The sequence below is a fragment of the Prionailurus bengalensis genome, chromosome D4 (genome assembly GCF_016509475.1).
Source record: "Prionailurus bengalensis isolate Pbe53 chromosome D4, Fcat_Pben_1.1_paternal_pri, whole genome shotgun sequence".
NCBI lineage: Eukaryota > Metazoa > Chordata > Mammalia > Carnivora > Felidae > Prionailurus > Prionailurus bengalensis.
The window spans coordinates 44,091,040-44,113,347 of NC_057359.1; the positions used below are offsets into that span (position 1 = coordinate 44,091,040).

At 45.9% G+C, this 22,308-nt stretch overlaps 1 protein-coding gene across 1 annotated transcript in view; it reads left to right on the forward strand.

Moving 5' to 3' along the window:
• ACER2 (alkaline ceramidase 2) overlaps nucleotides 1-8,348 on the forward strand; it is a 37,362-nt gene extending 29,014 nt beyond the window's left edge. The window contains exon 6 of the mRNA XM_043567198.1: nucleotides 3,774-8,348. Coding sequence (XP_043423133.1) covers nucleotides 3,774-3,960 — 187 coding nt within the window. The 3' untranslated portion in view covers nucleotides 3,961-8,348. The remainder of the gene's footprint in view (nucleotides 1-3,773) is intronic.
• The last annotated feature ends 13,960 nt before the right edge of the window (nucleotides 8,349-22,308 follow it).

Genomic DNA, 22,308 nt, shown 5'->3' on the forward strand with positions numbered 1-22,308 from the left:
CTGGGCGTTCAGTCATAGGGAGTTGGAGCATCTATGCATTGGAATGCTCAGGTTACACGGTGAAGTTTGAAAATAAAAAGCAGCACGTGGTTTACTGAGCAACACTCAACAGTTCCCACTCAGGAAGCTGAGGGAGGAAGTCAGAGCCGTTTCTTCCCGGGAACTGCTTTAGCGACAAACCCAGAGTCCCGTTTCCCTCCACCCGCCACGACTTCTGATTGCAAGAGATAACAAGGACCAAGAGACATCTGCTTTAGGACGGCCCTTGTCAATTGAGAGCACCCAGGGAGAATTCTAGTGGTGAGGAGTTGGAAAAACTCTATCAGATCCAAGATTCAGAACAAGCTTGACTTCTGTCAGGCGATGCCTAGGACTCTGGTTTGGGAGAACTCGTATGAATTCCTTTGAACATGAGAATTTGTAATATATCTAGCAGGAGACACAATCTGCTCTCAGTGGAAGGCTTGGGGACTCCCAGGACTGTTCGCAGAAGACAAAGTAAAACCGCACAAACTGGAGATTCTAGTCTGAGGGTCCTTTGCCTGATATTTTTTAGGTTCAACCTCGACTTACAGTGTATAGATTCACTAGTATGAGTTTGTTGAGTTATAATGGAGATAATAAAATGCAGATTTTTTAAATGTTTATTTTTGAAAGAGATCAAGGGAGGGGGGAAGGGCAGAGAGAGACAGAGACAGAAACAGAGCTCAAGAGGGGTGGGGCAGAGAAAGAGAGACAGAGACAGAGAGACAGAGTGAGAGCAGGGGAGGGGCAGAGAGAGAGGGAGGCACAGATACTGAAGCATGGTCCAGGCTGCAAGCTGTCAGCACAGAGCCTGATGTGGGGCTCGAACTCACAAACTTTGAGATCATGACCTGAGCTGAAGTCGGATGCTTAACTGACTGAGCCACCCAGGTGCCCCTAAAATGTAGATTTTAAGTGTATGATTTGATGAGTTTTGATAAATGTGTACACGTATGTAAAGATGACCTCATTCAAGATGTAGTACATTTTTATTAATCCAATTTTAACAGTTTAAGCAAAATTTAAAAAATTAGACTGTAATAACTTTGGCTCAAACTTAATTTGTTTCTAAGTGTTGTGTACTTCCTGCCTTGTTTTTCAAAGGTGAAAAACATCTTTTTGTACCAGTTGGGACGTTTTAAGAACAAATTTATTTTATTTTTTTTTTCAACGTTTTTTATTTATTTTTGGGACAGAGAGAGACAGCATGAACGGGGGAGGGGCAGAGAGAGAGGGAGACACAGAATCGGAAACAGGCTCCAGGCTCCGAGCCATCAGCCCAGAGCCTGATGTGGGGCTCGAACTCACGGACCGTGAGATCGCGACCTGGCTGAAGTCGGACGCTTAACCGACTGCGCCACCCAGGCGCCCCTTTAAGAACAAATTTAAACCGAAGTATAGAGAGAGGCTCTCATAATTCTGTCTGCCAACGAGTGATAACCATTGTTCTCAACCTGAGGTTTATTCTTCTGGATTTTCAGATTTGTTTATTTAAGTAATTTCTGCACAATGGGACTCTAAACTCACGACCCCGAGAATCAAGGGTCACACGTGCTACGGACTGAGCCAGCCAAGTGCCCTTTCTTCCAGATTTTTGTCTGTTTCTCTAATTCTACCTTTACTTATTTAAAAAAATGTTATAAGTTTATGTATTTATTTTGAGGTGGGGGTGGGGAGGCTCAGGGAGGGCAGATAGAGAGGGAGAGAGAGTCCCAAGCAGGCTCTGCATTGTCAGCACAGAGCCCAACGTAGGGCTAGAACCCACGAACTGCGAGATCATGACTTGAGCCGTAATAGAGTCAGACACTTGACTGAGCCACTCAGGCTCCCCTCTAATTCTGCTTTTGTTTTATTATTATTATTTTTTTCAACGTTTATTTATTTTTGGGACAGAGAGAGACAGAGCATGAACGGGGGAGGGGCAGAGAGAGAGGGAGACACAGAATCGGAAACAGGCTCCAGGCTCTGAGCCATTAGCCCAGAGCCTGACGCGGGGCTCGAACTCCCGGACCGCGAGATCGTGACCTGGCTGAAGTCGGACGCTTAACCGACTGCGCCACCCAGGCGCCCCTAATTCTGCTTTTAAAGAACAATTCTATACATGATGCAAATGATTTTTTTTCTTTTTTTTTTAAGAGGATACTAGATATATTTACATCGATATATCTAGATATCTATCTAGATATCTATGTATCTAGATATATGTCCAAATTCAGGGAGATTATCTAGATCCAGGGAGATATTAATGAACACTTTTTAAAAGTCTGTAAGATAATGCCTTTTACCCATACTGTCCTATATACTAGATATTATTAACTCTTGAATCTTAACCTGATTAAAAATATTTTTATTTTCATGTCTTTGTAAGAAAAATGGCCTTCTTATTGAAGATCTTTTCCAACATAAGCTTACTCTTTGTATTTCTTCTCTTGAAAGGAGCCTTTTTGTTGGTCTTCTCTGCAGAGTATTTCTATTTTTAAAAATTTTTATCTAGCACCTAGTGCCTGGCACAGAGTAGGAGGCAGTCATTACTGTCCCATAACTAGGTGTGTGTGTCATGCAAATTTGCATCATTTTCAGGAGTATGGAGGGTACTACATTGAGCCCTCCTGGGGGCAACATCCAGCATCAGTAATTATCCGCCTGAGGCCAATCTCGGCCTTGCTGTCTTCATCCACTGCCCACTCCCACACTGATGGTTTTAAAGGGCATCCTGTGAAATGATTACTTTTTGAGAGTTCTTTGGAATATAGGGATTTTAACTCTTTGGTCATGTGAGTACAAATCCCCCCCCCCCCCCTTTCCATTTGTCTTTGAGTATATAATGATATTTTGGAGCCATGTTGATTTTAAACAGTCATGTTCCAACACCTGTCAGTCTTTTCCTGTAGGGTTTCTGGGCTTTGTGTCATTATCAGAAAGGCCTCAGCCACCGAAGTTTATAAAAACACTTTCTTTGATTATATTTAAAAAATAGATTTAAAAGCTTTCATTCATCTAGAATTAGATTTCAGTCTAAGAGCAGGAAGGATTACATGCTTTTAATTTTTTTTTTTTTTTTTACATTTTTATTTTTAAGAGACAGAGACAGAGCACAAGCGGGGGAGGGACAGAGAGAGGAGACCCAGAATCCGATGCAGACTCCAGGCTCTGAGCTGTCAGCACTGAGTCTGACACAGGGGTCGAACTCACAAACCGTGAGATCATGACCCGAGCCGAAGTCGGACGCTCAACTGACTGAGCCACCCAGGCGCCCCAGGATTACATGCTTTTAAATGGTCCCTTGCTTGATAAAGATTCATGTTAAAACTTTTTACAGACACAGTAAAAAAGTTTCCCTGCTAAACTGTACACAAGCAGTTTAATCAGTATAAAATGATTCCTAATAAAGAGCATTAACTATGTGTAAGTGACCTTGGAGTAAGAAGGTGGGATCCAATCAGACGTGCTCAGTTCCCTCCATCTTCCTAGCACTGGTTTTAAATCTTTGGGTGTCAGTTGAGTGTCAAAGGCATTTGCATGTTTGCTCCTATTAGAACTTTCTGAAACAGGCCCTGTTTGCTCCAGATTTATCACTCTCCTGCTCTTCTGGAGGTTATTGGTCACCTTCACCCCTTCCTAATTGAAAAAGGCACTGGGCTGTCATTACAGCCAGGAGTGGTGGGCTGGCCCAGCAGGAGGGGCAGGCTAGCGTGAAGGTGGCCATCTTTGCCTGTGTCAGGTGCTCACTCCCTGTGTCCTTCTCGCAGGCACATCCTCATCTGCCTCGCTGCCTACCTGGGCTGTGTATGCTTTGCCTACTTTGATGCAGCCTCCGAGATCCCTGAGCAGGGCCCCGTCATCAAGTTCTGGCCCAGCGAGAAGTGGGCCTTCATCGGCGTGCCTTACGTGTCCCTCCTGTGTGCCAGCAAGAAATCACCAGTCAAGATCACGTGATGGCATGGCCGTGGTGGCTTGGCTTCTCTGCTTATTTTCCCTGATGCACGGACTCCCTTTGCCAGCAAAGACCGCCGGGGGCTTGCAGAGTCCGGGGTAGGGCCTGTCTTTTAAAAGTTCTGTTCCCTTGGGCTCAACTAACGTGTCTGTGGCCCGCCAGGACTCTACCATGCAGGGGGAGGAAGGTCTTCCCCTTTCCCAAAGATGGAAAGTGGAGGGCTGAGGGGCACCAGGTGGAAGTTCTCAGCCTCTTCCAGATGCAGTAGTTTGTTGGGCTGTATCCTTTCTGGCAATGGCAGAGCAGTCCCTCGGGGAGCCCATTTCCCAGTGGGAGATGGGTCCAGACTCGACCATTCCCATGTGCTCTCCGTGTCAACTCTCCTGCTGACCGACAGGCCCTGCGACAGACTCAGACCTTGGTCTGATGGAAGATCCCAGGGATTTTCACTTGAGGAAACTGTCCTAAAACAAGACCAAGCCAATGAAATCCACACAGGGCTAATGGCTAAGGAGGCATCCATGTAGAGCTCTCCGCAACCAGGTTTTACATGCACTTGTGAATCTTTTCTCTACTACCTCTGCTGAGAGATGGGGATTTGACTTCAGAGGAGGGTGAAGCAGACGAGAAAAACCCTCTGTGCCAAAAGCTACACTCTGCTTTAAGCCATTCTTGAAGATGAGCACAATTTTTAGATGTGGACATTGTTGGCCCCCTCCCCAAACCAATGGTCACACACACACACACACACACACACACACAGGATAGTTGTGGTGTGAGCAGGTCTGCACACAGACCCCGGCTCCTTAGTGCCGAGCTCCGCAAGGTCAGGCCTCATGACAGTCACGGTGGGAGTCCTGCCTGGTTCAACGTCTGGAGCAGACATGAAGTTCTGGAAACTTGTGCTGATTAGAAGCCTTCTGGATGCTCTTCCACTTGGAAGTTATCCCCCGAAATGTCACCTCTTCTTTCTGCAAGATTTTCTGCGGGAATCATACTCCATATTCTCCCAGTACAAGGTGCTTCCTGTGGTTTCTCCAAGGATTTGATAGCTGCTCTTCTCTAGAACTGTGGCTCTTTGGGTCGTGGGTGCAGCAGGCAATGCTGTTGGCCTTCTCAGTTTTTCCTCACCTGAAGGGACACTAGCCAAAACTAATCTCTTCGTTGGGCTGAATGAAGACTCTAAAACGGTCATCAAGGTGTGAGGGGGAATGCATGACCTCAGGGATACTCACTTTAACTGACATCTCCTGCTTTGCAACATTCCATCATGAAAGAGGGCAGGACAGACATGTCCTTGTGTGGATGGGAGTCCTGTCGCTAAGGATCTAATAAGAATTGGGCAGGACCAGCGCGTGGCAGATCTAGGAACTTTGGCTCCACTTAGAATTTGCACAGGATCGAAGGTGAAAAGTCCAATAAGGAACTGAACTGAGAGTTTAAAAATGAAGGACTTTATTCTGCTTCTGTGGTTTTCAAGTTATTTTCAGCAGAACCCTATCTGCAATAAGAAATCATCAAGGAACCCAAATGTGTGATAGATGGTGCATTCTAGTAGTTTAAATTTAAGGGTAAACTTCTACATTTCCCTTAATATCATGCAGCAAAAAATGCAAGTTAAATTGGTGGTTTCCATGGTAAAAAATTTGGGATTGAATGAGTGTACCCTGTTTATTATAGCTTAAAAATATACTTTAAAAATGGTATTTAAGTATTTGTGGGGCTTCTAGTGCACTTCTGAGACCTAGGTGGTTCATGAACTACCTAGAGTTTTGTTTTGTTTTTAAAATTTTTAATGTTTATTTTTGAGAGAAAGAGACAGAGCACAAATGGGGGAGGGGCAGAGAAAGAGGGAGACACAGAATCCGAAGGAAAATCTGAGCTGTCAGCACAGAGCCCAACGTGGGGCTTGAACCCACAAACTGTGAGATCATGACCTGAACTGGAGTCAGATGCTTAACCAACTGAGCCACCCAGGCGCCCTGGAACCACCTAGAGTTTTAAAACTGCTGTTCAGTCTTTTGGGTTTAAAGTCTAGAATTTTTTCAAAAGGAATTAGACTGTCCTCACTTCAGATGGACTTCCCAGGTTTGGATTCTGGTGTCATTCATTCTGGAGTATAAAAATGCTCCGAAGTAGGGGGAAGCTTTGATTTACTTTAAGTCCAGCTGTCTTTGTGGAAGCATACATGAGGAGAAGGGACCGTGGGAAGTGTTTGTGCTCTATGGGAGGTTTAATTTCCATCTCAAGGGCTCCTCAGTGATGAGAGCATTGTTCCAGCAGTTAAGGAGGGTGTGGGTCTCTCGATCAGGTAAAGGGGTAGAAGGCGGTGTTCCCCAGGGACCTAACTCCCAACTCTTTGACCTTACTCTTCTGGAAATTTCTTAGTGTCCTTTGGAAATAGAGATAAGCTGGGACTGCTGGAAATGAGGAAATAAGTGCCCTGACAGGGCTGTTGCCATCTACCTTCTACAAGAAGAATGGCTTAGTTAAGATGTCAGAAGGAATGCTTTTGTTGTAAAAAAAAAAAAAACAAAAACAAAAAGCAAAACAAAACAAAAAACAAACCAGAAGGCCCTTCTAGAGATTGGTTTTGATGAGCTAAGGGCTGATAACAGGTATGGAATGGGGTATATTTTAGGAGGACAAAAACATAACTTCTCCTTTTGAACAAAAATCGCTATGGCTTGTTAGTGTGAAGATGGTAAATCAAGAAAGTAGGAGTTTAAAGATTTTATTTGAAGTTAGGTTTATGGCATCATTCATGTTTATATTTACGATGCTTTTATAGCACTCCAGGCTCTCGTAGAGAATTAGAAAGCTGCAGGAAAGTTGAAGAGAAAAAAGTAGTCTGCATTTCTATTGTCCAAGGACAATCACTATTAATATTTTGGCATTTTGGTGTATTTCCTCATCTTTTTTTCTTCTCCAAATAGAGTTGTAAATAGAGGTCTTTTAGCATGCACAGTTCATCTGGTAGCTCGAATGGAATATAAATGTCAGTTGTGTATTTTCCGCGAAGAGCAGCTTTTGGAATACACTTGAGTTAGCTCTGCACTTGAGAGCTCATCACTGGATTCTGACTTACGGCTGAGTCTTTTTACATTGAGCCGGACACGAATAGGTCCTGAGAAATATGAACCGAAGTCTACTTTTTGTTAGGCCTCTGCACTTGGGTTGACGAACTACAGAAAATAGCTATTTGATAGATGGCTCTGCAGGTTGTGAGGTTTTCAGATTTTAAAAAAGTGAATAGCTTATTGATGTGCAATCAAGAATCTTTGTTTTTTTCCCCCCTGATAACGCAGGGAAGTGGAAAGTTGACATTCAGGAATTAGGTCATGGCTGTTACTCACCGTGGCAGTCAGATACTTGTTCTGCTTAGATAGAATTTGCCTGATGGAACTGGATCTAGGATATTAAACATTAGTATCCTAGTTATCAAGGAATCACTTAAGTCAGCGATTCTTATTTTTTTAGTGTTTGGTTGAATGCAGACTTTTAAGAAAGCTTTTCTCCTTTTGATGATTAGGATTATACTATTAGCATGTCAGTGAATATATTTAAGGTGTGTGGGAGAAGAGATACCTGAATCTGTTCGGTAACAGGCTACTTGTGGGGGAAATCTGCCTGTCCCTCTGATTAGTGCCTGCTACGTTCATTATGGATCAGAGATGTTCTGTTGGGGGACCTAAGCTCAATGGTCATCAAGCACAGACTTTCTAAAAATACCGTAACTTGTTCTGTTTATTGGCTTTCTCAGGTGTGTAAAAACTAGTCACCAGTTCCTCATGCTTACGTGAGCCAGGGCCATGTTGGGGGCTCTGAGAGTGGGGTAGAGTCTTCCTTGGCTCTTTATCCCATGGGGCTGGCATGAGACCATCTCTGAGGGACAGGTGAGGGCTGAAGCTTGCCCAACCGGAGCCCCTCTCATAGCTCCTTTCCCCCAGATGAGCTTGGAACCTTTCATTGCCAGCTCTTGGCCGGGGTGCTCCCATTCCAGCTGGCCAGAGAGAATGCTCAGGCCAGGTTGGGGTGCTTAATGGATTTTACATACTCCTACAGGCAAAAAAAAAAAAGCCTCTAAAGGACTGATTGTTTAAATTGTTTCTTTCCGTGTATGTTAAACCAGGTTTAAGACTATTTTATAATCACAGTATGTAAGCAGAGCATATATAGTATTTTTAGACCTATTCCTTGTTTTATACTTTAGATAGGTTGTGCCGTCTTAGGGTGGTGTGCCCAGTGGCTGTGGGAGCAGTTAATGTCCATTGTTTGGGAGCGTTTTAAGGCCTTTTGAAATGGAGCTTTTGCACTTTATACTATTTTTGGGAACTATGAGTTGTATTTCAATATTAAAGCCATAAGTGGCATTTTCTGTGAATGAAAATATGTTTATGTTTGTGTTTGTTTCCAAAATGATTTCTGAAATATCTGAAAGGGAAAAATGCATCTAATGGATTGGAGAGCAAAGCACATTTTCCTGAATTAGTTTGAGTGAATTTGGGTAGCCTTGCTATTCAACATACTTAGGATTAGCGTAGTTGTTTCTTCTCAGAGCTGTGAAATTAACACACCAACGTATTTCCAGTACAAAGTGCCTAAAAACAGATTATTTTTATTAGAAGGTCTAGAATTAAGTCATGGATGTAAAAGCTCAAATATAGAAAACTACTCTATGCTGGATTTTCCCCAGTCATTGGAAGGAGGATCATATAACATTTCAAAATAGTAAATGACTTTATTTAGCAGGAAAGTTCCTATGTATTTTGATGTTTATTTTTGAGAGAGAGAGACACGGAGAGAGCATGAGTGGGGGGAGGGGCAGAGAGCAAGGGAGGCACAGAACTCGAAGGAGGCTCCAGGCTGTGAGCTGTCAGCAAGGAGCCTGACACGGAGCTCGAACCCACGGAACTGTGAAATCAAGGCTTGAGCCCAAGTCGGATGCTCAACCGACTGGGCCACCCAAGTACCCCCAGAAAGTTCTAGGTGTACCTATTTTGCTTAATTTTCTATGATTAAAAAAAAATTGTTATTAAAGACTTCATAGGCCATGATATTGGAAAGAATAATGTGACCATCAAAACAAAGACAGGATCATTACAGTGGCTTTTTTCAGACATTTTTTCTGGCCTGGAAGAGATCAGGAGTGGCCACAGAGCCTTTTGACAATCTGACGGGAGTAGGGTCTTCTCCCCAGGAAAATGCCTATAGGTAGAGTTCTCTGGGAACTCAGGTTCCCTGGAAGCCACCCAACTCCTGCAGGAACAGGGCACCAGGCCAGGATCCAAATCCCATTTCTGGTGCGGAAATTGGGATCTCCACTGCCTTGCTATGCCACTGCCCTCTAAGACCAGTGTTCCGCCCCTCCTCTCCTCCGTCAGGACTTTACCCTCTGAGGGGCTGGAGGGGGCAGCCCCGGGGTGCTGGGAATGTACAACTGAAGTGTCCTCAACAAAAGAGGAGCTTACACTTTCCTCCAGCCTCTTTCCTGGCTTACAGTTTCGGACACTCCGTAAGATTTTATCTGGGTCTGTCATATTCTGCCTTCTGTATTGTTGGATTTTTCCATAATAAAAAAATTAAGAGGTAGAGTATTTGGGGGTTATGTCCTTCATTCTCTCTGGGGTGGGGCTCAGCCACCTTCCTGCCCATCTCAGGGGGACCCTAGCCTCCTGTCTTTCCAGCTTAAGCGTTTGTCTTCAGTGGGCACTTCTGTTTCTGACCATCTGCAGGCCTGGGGACACCCCACTAAACCTGGGAAGTCTCTCTGGGTGGTAATGCACACAAAGGGAAAGATCAACCTCACATGTTTTTTGGTTGGTTGATTTTATAGCATTAAGACAAAACATTTGCTTCAGTTGCTTTTACCTCTGAGAAGAGAGACCACAACACTATCTTAAAAATTCCACAAGTAGCAGTAAAATCAGTAGCTTTTGTAGTAAGGCTCGTCACAAGAAAGTGGCTTAAGGTAAGGCCAGGAGCATGACGAGACACAAAATGGATGGTGGCACTGGTGACATTTGCTAGGGAAGGAAGTGTGTGAACAAAGAAAGCCATAGCCAGAGTGGGAAGGACCAGGAGAGACTCCTGGAGTAATATCGCCATCTTGTGGCCTTTTCAGGTATTCCTTTCAGTGGCACTCGAAGCTCTTCCCAATTGCCAATCACCCCAGAGCTCAGTGTAATTATTTCAAAAACTCCAAATTACACGGCTTCTTTCTGTGTCCACATATGCTTTCCTGTTTTTATTTTTTGTTTGTTTTTTTTAAAACCCCAAGCATCTCTCTGCCTTTCCTCCTCCTTGCTTCCCCCAGCAACTCATTCTTCACCTTCTCAGTGTTTGAACTTAAAACATCTGCCAAATACCATAAAGCAAATATTTTCCTGCATGTAAAACTGAGTTAACATAGTTGTGATCTAGAGGAAGGTTTTTAATCCACTGGAGTTAAGTGTACGTTTTGGGATTAATAGTTCCGTTTACACAAGCTAAATGCCGGTACAATCCCCAAAATCTTGAACACAGAATCCAGTTTGAACCAACGCTTTGCAAATGCCTGCTTTGTATTACGTGTCATGCTATCTGCAGAGGGCTAGATGACGAGTAAGGCAGCGTGCTGTGCAGAGGAGAAGAGAAACCACTAACTGCTGAAATCCCTGCATACAAGAGGCATCAACAGCACTGGGGAGGCAGGCAGGAGAGACTGGTAATATTTGACCAGTGAGGAGTTGGAGTTCAAGACTTCTAATCTTTAACTAATGGACCATGAGCCATGGTTAATAAAATTTAACGTCCGTGCAATGAAAGAATGGGTGTATTGCCCTAGGAATATTGTTTTCTTAAAGCATGCCTTATTTGAAAGCCCAGCACAGAAGTTATCTTTCACACATGATTGTCTTTCTTATTCCTATTTTGTGAGGCCAACTCACAAAAGGAATACTCACAAAAGGAATAGGATTCCTGTTTTGGGTGGGATAAAACTGAGGCTCAGAAAGGTATTTTGATCACAGGCATTAAGTGGCAGAGTCAAGATTTGAACCCAAGGTTTTTGACTCTTCCATTTAGTTCCCTAACAACGGATTTAATCTTAACTTTCAAAATGGCAAAAGAGGTAAAGGTTTTCCTATAGGTGGGGGCCGAGTTGGGGTTAGCAGATTCAGAACTATCCCATTAATACAAATGGTTAGATAAAACAGAGTAGCAGTCGGCATATAGTAGGTGCTTAGCAAAAGGCAGCTAATAAGAATCTACCACCAAACAGTCGCAGAGGACAGTGCTATCTTGTGGCCACACTTCCCAGGAGTCACCATGTATGTACACATGGGAATCCTTCTACTTCTGGCTCCACGGTCCAAGCTGTCTCTTCCCACAGGGACAGATCTGCAAACCCAGTTCTTTCCTGGCCATCCCTGGCTGTCCTACAGGCACTTCACATTTGCCTTCGCTTTCGCTCTCAAACCAGCACCTGCGCACCTGCTCAGAACACCAGGCCACTTTCCGTTCATTTGCCCAGGAAGCCCGTCCCACCATGCCCCGCCCCCCCCCTTGCCCACCTCCCAGTGTTGTCCCCATCCAACCTAATAGCGAATCCTCCTGATTCCACTTCCCCAATGTCTTAAAATCCATCCATTTCTCTCCATCCTAGTGAAGGCACTGCTATTTCTTGCCGATCCATCCCTCCATGCTGGATACACAGCCATCTTTCTAAAGCGAAATCGGGCCAGGTCAGTTCATGGCTCAGAGCCTACCAATTCTTCTCCATCACTCGTAGAGCAAAGCAAACATGATTTGAGGGGCCTTAACGTGATTTAGAATCCCCGGTTCTTGCCCTCTTTTCCAGGCTTGTGAGCTTCTTTCCTCTTGTATGCTTCACTCACTCGAGGGTTGAAGAGCCTTGTATGATTCAACATGGTATTTCACATGGCGTTAGAACCTGTATTAGCCACCCGTTGCCGTGTAACAAGTCACCCCAAAACTCAGCGGCTTAAAACAAAGATTTACTCTGTTAGGTCATAAGTTGGGCAACAGATTAGCTAGGTGGCTGTCGCTCAGGTCCTGCATGAGTTTGTAGTCAAGCTTTCAGCTGGGGCTGCAGTCATCTGAAAGCTTGACTGGAGCGTAGGATTCACCTCCCAGGTAGCTCACTCAGAGGGCTGTCGGCTGAAGGCCTCAGCGTTTTGCTGGGTTGATGGCTCCACATGGCTCCTCCATAACAGGATGGCTGACTTTTAGACTCAGTGACCCACCAGAGCAGATGGGAAGCTACAATGTCTTTTATGGCCTCGCCTCTGAAACCACATTTGGTCATTTCTGTAATGTCGTGTTTGTTATGTACGTCAGCTCTATTCAGCGTGGGGAAGGACAACACGGGTCGCATGAGTTGGGGGTCATTGAGGGCCACCTTGGAGGCTGGCAAATGCACAACCTTTGCAGAAATGGTTCTCTCTGCAAGGATGCGCCACATCACAACCTTCCCACCTCCTGAGACTTTACTTCTTTCCAGAAAGCTTTTCCTATTACTCCCCTCCTTCAGCTCTTTTCCCCTTTTAGTGCAGTGCTTTTCACCCTGTATTGTAATAGGGCAAGGATTAGGCCTTTAAAAATATCCATTTCTTTCAAACTCTGGCACAAAGTAAAAACTCGTGGAATTTGATTCCAGGAATCAGGGACAAAAGCGGGGTGACGGTTGTGCGGTGAGGAGGGATTACGGCAGAACTGACGAAGGCAGGACCAGCCACTTTTCTGTTGAGTAGAAGCGGAGGGCACAGGAGAAGGAGACCAAAATGACCCCGGTGTCCATTTCCTATTCCTGCAACAGCTTAGTGCCTCAGAACCATACACGCATCATCTGGCAGTTCCAGAGGTCAGAAGTCCCAGAGGAGTTCCACTGGGTTGAAATCAAGGTGTCATCAGGGCTGCACTGTGGGGATGCTAGAGGAGCCTGGGTTTCCTTTCCTTTTGCAGCTTTAAGAGGCTGCCTGCAGTTTCTGGTTCATGGCCCTCTTCCATCTGCACCCCCAGCAAACGCTGGGCCAAGTCCTTCTCATGCCGCCATCTTTCTGGTTCTTTTCTGTCCTCCTCTTCCCCCTTCTAAGGACTCTGATTACACTGGGCCTATCCAGACAATCCAGGATAGTCTTCCACGTCAAGGTCAGTCTTTAGAAACGGCCATTCCACCTGCAACCTTAATTCCCTTTTTCTATGTAGCCTAACATACTCACCCTGTCCCCAGGTGTCAAGTGTCTGTGGTAGGAGAATAATGGTGCCAGGAATCAAACCAGAGATGTCAGAAGGAGGAGATTATGAGATGACAGCTCACTTTTAGTGAATGCTTGCGTGTGTCCCATACTTAACCTACACTGGTTCGTTTAGGCCCACAGCTTCGTCCTTATATACTAGTAATGGACACGATAGTGCACCTCTGTCATCTGTCCCCACCAGTGGTAGCTCCAGGAGGGCAGGGACTGGTCCGTTTTGTTCGTAGTTGTCTACCTAGCACTAGAGCAGTACCCAAAGCACTGTAGGAGCTCAGTTGAATGAGGGGGACAATAAATGGTGTCTTAGCTCAGGCTGCCATAACAAAATACCATAGGAGGGCGGCTTAAACAATAGGTATTTATTTCTCCAACTTTGGAGGCTAGGAAGTCCAGGACCAAGATGCCGGCACATCCGGGTCCTGGTGTGGCTGGAAGCCTGCTTGCAGAGGGTCGACTCTTCCCATGATGGGGGGTGGAGAGAGCACGCTCTTTTTTTTTTTTTTTTTAAATGAGAAGGAATAAAGATTAGAGTCCTTATAAGTTTATTTATTTTAAGAGAATGAACGGGAGAAGGACAGAGAGAGAGGGAGACGGGATCCAAAGTGTGCTCTGAACTGACAGCAGTGGGCCCGATGCAGGACTCAAACTCATGAACTGTGAGATCGTGACCAGAGCCAAAAATCAAGAGTCAGATACTTAGCCTAGTGAGCCACCCAGGCGCCCCCAGGACCCTACTCTTATCAAGTGGTCCTACCCTTGTGACCTCCTCTAAACCTGATCACCTCCCCAAGGCCCCAACTCCAAATACCATCCTATTAGGGGTTAGGGCTTCAGTGTACACATTTTGGACAACAGAGTTCCTAGGAAACTGCATGAGAGGCTTTTGTTATCTTCATTTTCCAGATGAGGTCCTGAGGCCCAGGGGAGCCGAATATGGAGTCCAAGTCCACAGGGCTGGAAATCAGCTCAACTCTCCCTCGACTCCAAAACCTGGGCTCTTTCTTGTCTTTGTTCTGGCAGCAGACAAGGAGGGGCTGTGTCCACTGGGCTGAATGGGGAGAGTGAAGGATGAGAGGGGCGTGATTAGTATACACTGGGCACTTTCTATGTGTGCCGAGTTCTTACTGCATTCTAGGTAACTGATCATAAGACACTGGAAACGTATCCTGACATGGTAAGACTGAGGCTCAGAGGTACCTGCCTGAGGACGTAGCTGGTGAATGACAGACAGGATGTCTAATATCACAGCTTCGGCTGTCATGCCTGCGATACGTATACACCTCTTTCACTTTTTTTCCATTTAAAATATGGTCTATTTGTGATTTAACAGTAATTAGCATTACCTCTAAGAGAACATTTATACATTTTCCATAGGACACAGAGGTTCATTAGCTCATTTTTTTTTTTAAAGTTTTCCTAATGTTTATTCATTTTTTTGAGAGACAGAGCGTGAGCAGGGGGTGGGGGAGGAGAGAGAGGGAGACACAGAATCTGAAGCAGGCTCCAGGCTCTGAGCTGACAGCATAGAGCCCGGTGTGGGGCTTGAATTCACAAAGCATGAGATCATGACTTGAGCCAAAGTTGGACGCTTAACCCACTGAGCCACCCAGGCGCCCCGATCGTTATTTCATTCTTTATGCCAAAAGAAATAGAGGCATTAGCAAAAGGTGTAAATAGTTCACAGTTGTGTGTAAAGAATATTTACCCACATTGCATTCATTTAAGATATATATCTATATTTTAAAAGTTATGGAAAAACATAGGTCACAGGTTACTGTTTCTACATAGGTTGTAATACAACATAAATGATGTAGAACATAAAAAAAATCCTCAAGTACAGAATTAAGAATTAAGCAACTGAGGGGCGCCTGGGTGGCTCCGTCGGTTAAGCGTCTGACTTCGGCTCAGGTCACGATCTCGTGGTCCGCGAGTTCGAGCCCCGCGTCGGGCTCTGCGCTGATGGCTCAGAGCCTGGAGCCTGCTTCCGATTCTGTGTTTCCCTCTCTCTCTGCCCCTTCCCCGTTCATCCTGTCTCTCTCTCTGTCTCAAAAATAAATAAACGTTAAAAAAAATTAAAGAATTAAGCAACTGAAAGTTTCCATGAAGAGATACAACACTGATTCCAATAGTTAGGGAGATTTAGAATGAAATTCCCAGACTGTTTCAACTTTGTCTCATTGTACACATACAGTCAAACAGAACCAGCCCCAGACCACACTGTAATGTGTAATGTGAGTTTTTACATGCCAACTCACCCTCCAGAAACACTTTGGATTGTTTTCACCCACTGACCATTTCGGATCATTGATTTTCTATCGATTTGTGACATCACTTAGGTGAAGGGGGGGTGGGGAAGCGATATCAAGTTTCTGTTTAAATGTGTATTTACGTTACAAAGAAAGTTAACTGAAACAAGATGAGAACATTTTGTAAAATCAAGAAGTGGTAGGTTTGCTCATTGGGAGAATCAGACCCACTGATTTGCGCTACAGCGGCCTTCTGAAGACCTAGGACTTCAAAAGATTTGACCCTTTCAAAACTCAAATATCAACCAAGCAATACCCTGATTTTGGCAGAAAAGCAGAATTTCAGGAATTTGGGACAGATTTCAAATCATTTTTGCTTCAAATCCTGACTATGCGTCTTTGTCAAACTAGAATTCTTTGCAGGACACTGCTTTTATTCTCTTCATTTTTCACGCTCTTCCATTTGTTACCTTATGGTAACTTCTTCATTAGCAATACTAAGAGACAAATACATTATAATTCAAATATGAATCTAGTTATACCTTGAAATGCTCTAATCCTTTCGATACCAAGTCCCTGGATTCTTCAAGTATACTTAGGACCAAGAAGACTCCGATATGGTCTACCGTTACATGATTGGTTACCATGCTTGTTACGCTTTTCTACTGAATGGTATGTAATCAACATGCAAGAATCCTTTTTGCCAGAGGGAAACCAAATAACCCATGTTATGTGTACAAAATCCCTCCTGTTGAACAATAAGGGGCTTTTCTCAACTAATAAAGGAAGTTTTCCAAAATGATAGGTTACCAAAATGAGGTTTTCTTGGCAAAGAAAGTTACTTCAGGTGAAGAAATTTTATACTATGAATAAAGTTCCAAATGAATCTTTCCTTAAAAAAATTGTTTAAAGAAATGACGTGCCAGTATATAGTAATGCTATAGATTCTTAGAAGCTTTTAAAACATTCTGTTAATGCCCACTGAAACAATGGGACCCAAAAGGTACAGTCAAAAATTGTGGGAAAAAATTGTGATCCGATTTCCCAGTGAAGCAGGTGCCGAGAAATAAAAATTCTCTCACTTATGCACTGGTAATTTGTTTCCAGCAGATAGTATGGAGAAAATCCGGAAGTAATTCAGTCAGCTATCGGTTTGTGGTGAATTATAGTAATACTTCATGAGGGCAAAGCTAACGAAAACTAGCGACCGTTTCAAAATTCAAAACCTTTTTGGACATATAAATTGAGACAGGAATTTGAAATTTTTTCCTAATATGTGTTTAGTAAAATCTCTTTCCAGTTCTTGAAGTCCAGTTTGCTACATCTCCGTCGTCTCTACCACTGCATATTAATTATCAACTTAAACGTGGTATTTTTGTGCAAGGTCACATTGTAAGAATTATAAAAAGACTCGAGTTAGGCTTCAACTTTCTCTCCCTGCCCCCCTCGGTTCTTTTTCAGAAAAGGAGTATGGGCTTTCTTTTTCTTGGATGGTGATTTTGAAGGTGAGCCTTCAGGTGACAGGACTTCGATTTTTTTCTGGAGACTTAATGGTAATCTCTGTGTTCTCTGTGGTCATGGTTGCAGCTAACCTTCTCACCCCCTTAGCAAACTCATCTTCGACCTCATGCGTGTTATCCTTGCCCTTCACCACCATGACAGGCGTTTCCATGCAAATGATGCTCTTGAAAAATAGCTCATGGTTTTCTTCTAGTATTTCAGAGATATCTATCTTGCGGTGATGGAGTTGGAGACTGAATTTTGCTCACGTCTTTCAGATTGGGTTGGAGTCTCCCGTAGCTACAGTAGCAAATTACCATAAACTCGATAGCTTAAAACAGTAGGAAGGGATCTCTTGGATTTCAGGAGGTCACAGTCTGAAATCGAGGAGTTGGGCACTGTTGGTTCCTTCTGGAGGCTCTGAGGGAAAATTGGTTCTATGGCTCCCTCCCGGCTTCTAGTGGTTCCCAGCGATGCTTGTCCCTTGGCTTGTGGATGCATTCCTCTGTCCTCTGCCTCCACTGTCACATGGCTTCTTCCCTGGGTCTCTGTCTGAATCTCTTTTCTAAAGACACGAGTCATCGGATTCAGGGCCATTGTAATCCAGCAAGACTTCATCCTAACTAATTATATCCCTATTTCCGTATAGGATCACTGGGTGGACATGAAGTTTGGGGGTGGGGGTGGGGGTGGGGAGGGGACATTATTCAACCTATTGCATTGTCCCACAAGCTGCTTCCTGCATCTGCCGATAATGTGGGATCCCCTCCCCACACGCTTAGCTAAAGACACCGGAATCTGGGGTCTCCAAGCAGCTGGATTCCAGGGCTTATTTTCTCTCCCCTGGTCCCTGTAGGACCTTTCATGTTTCCCCATCTAAGCTGGGGAACGTGTGCCCCACTCACAACCAGTGGTGGAAAAAAATACCTTGAAAAAGGGAGTGAGTGGAGGCAGCGTTAGGAAGAAAGGCTTGTGGACAGAGGTGGGAAAGAATGGGTCTCAGCAAACTTGCTTACAGCAGGGCGCGTGGGTGGCTCAGTTGGGTAGGCGTGAAACTCTTGATTTTGGCTCAGTCAAGAGATCTGGTGGTTGGTGAGATCAAGCCCCGCGTGGGGCTCCGCGCTGACAACCTGAGATTCTTTCTCTACCCCTCTTCTCTTAAAATACATCTTTAAAAAAAGGAAGTTTGTCTGTAGCTTACTTGCAGAAAACCCCTTCCGTCCCAGACATTTATGGTGTCTGGCAGGGGAAAGCCAGCCAGCCATGCACCATACCCACTTGTCTTCATCTCTGCAGTGTGAAGAGGCAAGCCCAGGGCTGACCTGGCCATCCGTGTTTAGGAGATTGGGGAGTCGAGGTTTGGATTCAGTCCATCAAATCATAAAGGAAGAAAAGTTCAGGGTGTGGCGGGAGGGGACAGGGTGGGACAAGGAAGTCTTCCTGGGCAGCGTCCACACAATCTGCAGGATTGAGGAGGACACCGCTAAGTAAAAGATCTCAGAGGCGTGGGACAGCGCTGAGCACAGAATGGAGCTTTGTCCACAGCACCTGTTCAGTCCGTCAGGAGTAGGAGTTATTGTGTGCCTGTGGGGGGTAGGGGGATAGTGGGAGGGTGGAGAGTGTGGTGCAGGGAAAGCCTGGAGACAGATCAGCAGGGGCTACACCTGGGAGTTGAAAATACCAGAAAGAGGGACTGGACCTTGCAAGACCCATTGTGATCGTGCTTCTCTGCCACGTTGGAGAGGTGCCTCGTGCTGGTGGGGACTGGACTAAAGGCAGGGACGCACTTGTGCCCCGGTGCCGAGCTGGCGGGGTTGGGGAGTGGGCGCAGGAGCCGGCTGAGCGCTATCCCCGCCGCCTGGTCGTCCACCAGGGGGCAGTGCAGCCGGGCACGGAGCGCATCAAGACCAGAGCTCGGCGCTGCGCGCAGAGCTCAGGGCCCCGCAGGTACCATGCGGCTGGCAAACTTGCCTCCCTTGCAGGCAGGAGGGGTTCTCCCGTGGCCCCTGCTCCCATCCATTGGGAGGTTTACAGTGGAGCTGCCCTGGCTGACTCTCCGCGGTAGGCACGCGCCGCAAGGAGCAAGGGTTGCGTCCTCTGGAAGCTCGGATTTGAGGATTCCCCACTGTGGATTCACCCCAAAGTTGATCCCACGCTTCAGGGCACCTTGCTTGCAGGAGTCCACTCCGAAAGTATACAAAGTTTCAGGCCCCACAGATCCAGGCTCTGCCTCTGGGTGGTCCCTTCCTGGAGGGTCTCAGTCCCAACTCCAAAGACACCAGCCTGAGGAAACCGGTGCCAGTGTGTGCTCCGAGCGGAGCCAGAGACTGAAGTCTAGTGGCGAGAGAGACCTCTGAGCAGCACAGGCTAACTCCTGATCTAGTTACACACTTCTCCCACTCAAGGGAGAAGTCCCCTTTGCTCAGTGACATTTTGGGGGAAACTATTTATGTCGTGAGCCTGCTTTCTTTGCCTTCTCGAATACCTTCACTTGGCGGTGTCCCATCCTCGGCCCTATTGATATTCCCAGGGGGTTAAGTCTTCTTGTGGGGGGATCGACCTGTAAGTTATAGGTATGCAGCAGCATCCCTGACCTCCACCCACCACGATGACCTGGATGGTCATCCCTCCTCCCTCGTTGTGACAACCCAACATGTCTCCAAAAATGGTCAAATGTCCCCCAGAAGGGGCAAAATTGCCCCTAGTTGACAATCACTGATTTGGAGATATTACTCTGGCCAGGAGGCTGAAATAATTTCAGTTTTGCTTTTCCAGTGTGTCTTATGGTTGAGCCTCAAGTCTTGTCCAGAGAGGCTGAATTGTGGTCCCTTTTAGGCCCTCTTCCTGGAAATTTCCTCTGACAGAGGTTGGAGGTTCCACGCCTTCCATTAGTTCAGTTAAAGCCTGGTCCAAGGCATGGGGCAGTGGGCTCAGTAGACTGGACACAGGAGGTGGAGAGCCTGGTGAGGGCCCAGGGCTTCCCTTCCTCCAAGCGCCACAGGCTGCAGCCCCAAGAGCTGTGGAAAAGCAGCTGCTAGCCTGGTCTAGGGTGCTACGCTTGGTTCCCATAGCCTCTGTCCTCCAGCAGTGAGAACAGTCATGCTAGAAGTGAGTAGAGAGGCCACGTAGCTCAACACCTGCCCCCTCCCCACCCTTTTATCTTGAGAGAGTGCCCATGTGTGCACAGGTAGAGGAGGGACAGAGAGGGAGGAGAGGGGTGGTGGGGGGGGGGGGAAGAGGGGGAGAGAAGGAGGGGGGGAGAGGGAGAATCTTAAAACAGGTTCCATGTTCAGTTCAGAACCCGACAAGGGGCTTGGTCCCATGACCCTGGGATCATGACCTGAGCTGAAACCAAGAGTCAGACACTCAAATGACTGAGCAACCCACGTGCCCCTGCTCCTTCCCTTTAAAGAAATGCTTATAAGGAGAATTCTGAGGCCCAGGGCCTTTTCCAAGCCTCTTCTTGGGTGGCTTTTATGAAGTAGAAGCAGGACCAGATCCAGGTCTTTGGACTTCGAGCCCAGGGCTTTTTCCCTGCTACATGGACGGCCTCTCCAGAAGTCCCCCCACCCCACTTTTAGATTTTATTTTTAAGTAATTTCTACACCCAACTTGGGGCTCAACTTACAACCCCAAGATCAAGAGTTGCATGCTCTCTCTACTGGCTGAACCAGGTGCCCCCCAAAGTGTCTTCTATGAAATTGCGACCTTCTTGGAAGACACACACATTCGCTTTATGAGTGATTGCCTAACAAGTTACCCCAAAACCAAGTAGCTTAAAGCAAGGGTCAACATTTACTATCCCTCCGTGTCTGAGGGTCAGGAATTCAGTGGCTTAGCCGGGCAGTTCTGACTGCTCAGATGTTGGCCGGGGATTTTGAACAGGACATCTTGTCAAGAATTCTAAGCCTTAGTTTCCTCATCTGTAAAATGGGGATAAGAGAGGTTACTTCATAAGGTTGTTGTGAGCATTAAGGAAATAATCTTTGAGTGGCAGAGGCTGCTAATTGCTTACCCCGAGAGCAGTTCCACTTCCTTCTTTGTAAAAGAAGGCCCAGTTATTAGCTGTGAGATGGCTGTCTGGAATAGAAGTCTACATTCCCCCTGCCCCAGTCACTTCTGTGTAAGTAGAAGTGGGGTATGGTAGCTCTCAGGAAACTTCCTGGGAGGGTTAGTTTTGTGGGCCAACTTGACCGTATTAAGAACGACCGGGTAGCTGCTAAAACATTTCTGGGTATGTCTGTGAGGTGTTTCTGGAAGAGATTAGCATTTGAGTCGGTAGAGTGAGTGAAGATCCTTCACCAGTGTGGGTCGACATCCCCCTATCCAGTGAAGGCCAGTATAGAATGAAAAGGTGGATGAAGGAACACTCAGACATTGGTGTTCTCGGTTCTCTGGCTTTCAGACTTGGACTGGGACTTACACATGGTCCCCCCTGGTCCTCAGGCCTTCGGGCGTAGACTAGAATCACAGCGTTGGCGGTCCTTGGCCTCCCTCTTGCAGATGGCAGACCACAGGACTCCTTAGTTTCCGTAATTGCATGAGCCAGTCCCTCATAATAAATCTCTATCTATCTACTTTGTTCCATTTCTCTCAAGAACCCTGACGAGTACACCTCCCTTAAAAGCAACTCCTACCTCTGTTCCTCCTGTTGTTCTTCATATATTTTTCCTACAATGTAGATGTGATGGCTGGAGCTCTGGTTGCCTTCTTGAACATGGGGATAAGTATCACACCCTCGGGAGAGGACAGAACAATAGATTGGAAGGAACCTGGGTTCCTAAAAGTTTTATGGAGCTGGCATACCAACCCTGGACTGCGTTGTGATACAGAGGTCAACTTTTGTTTGGGCAACTGTTAGGTTTTCTGGCTCATGCAGCCCGATTGAATTACCTCATTACACCTTAGCAAACTCCTTAGCAAAGTCAGGAGGTGCTCGGCACAGTGGTAAGGGATTGGATTTTTCGAAGTTGGGGCCAGAGCAGCCAACCAAATCCCACAACAAGGATGGTGGAGAAAGAGCACCGGGACCAGAAGACATGGATCATATTTTCAGGTCTTCTTTCTTAGGCTCTGTGTAATTCTCTTAATGAGGGGCTGGACCAGCACTAGATTTCTCCATCTCTTCTCAACAGCAGGTGGAAGCCAACACACAAAACAGAGGTCATCGGAACTTGTAATCCATTCAGTGCTTTTGGTTCCATCCCCAAATTGCCTTGGGGGTTAGGAGGGACTCCCAAGGTTTCTAGGAGCTTTATTTGACAAACACAGAACTGATGGATTCCCCAGGTTGTGTCCAGGAGCAGCAGTGTGTGTCCCTAAGATCCTGAGCTGGGATACTTGTTCA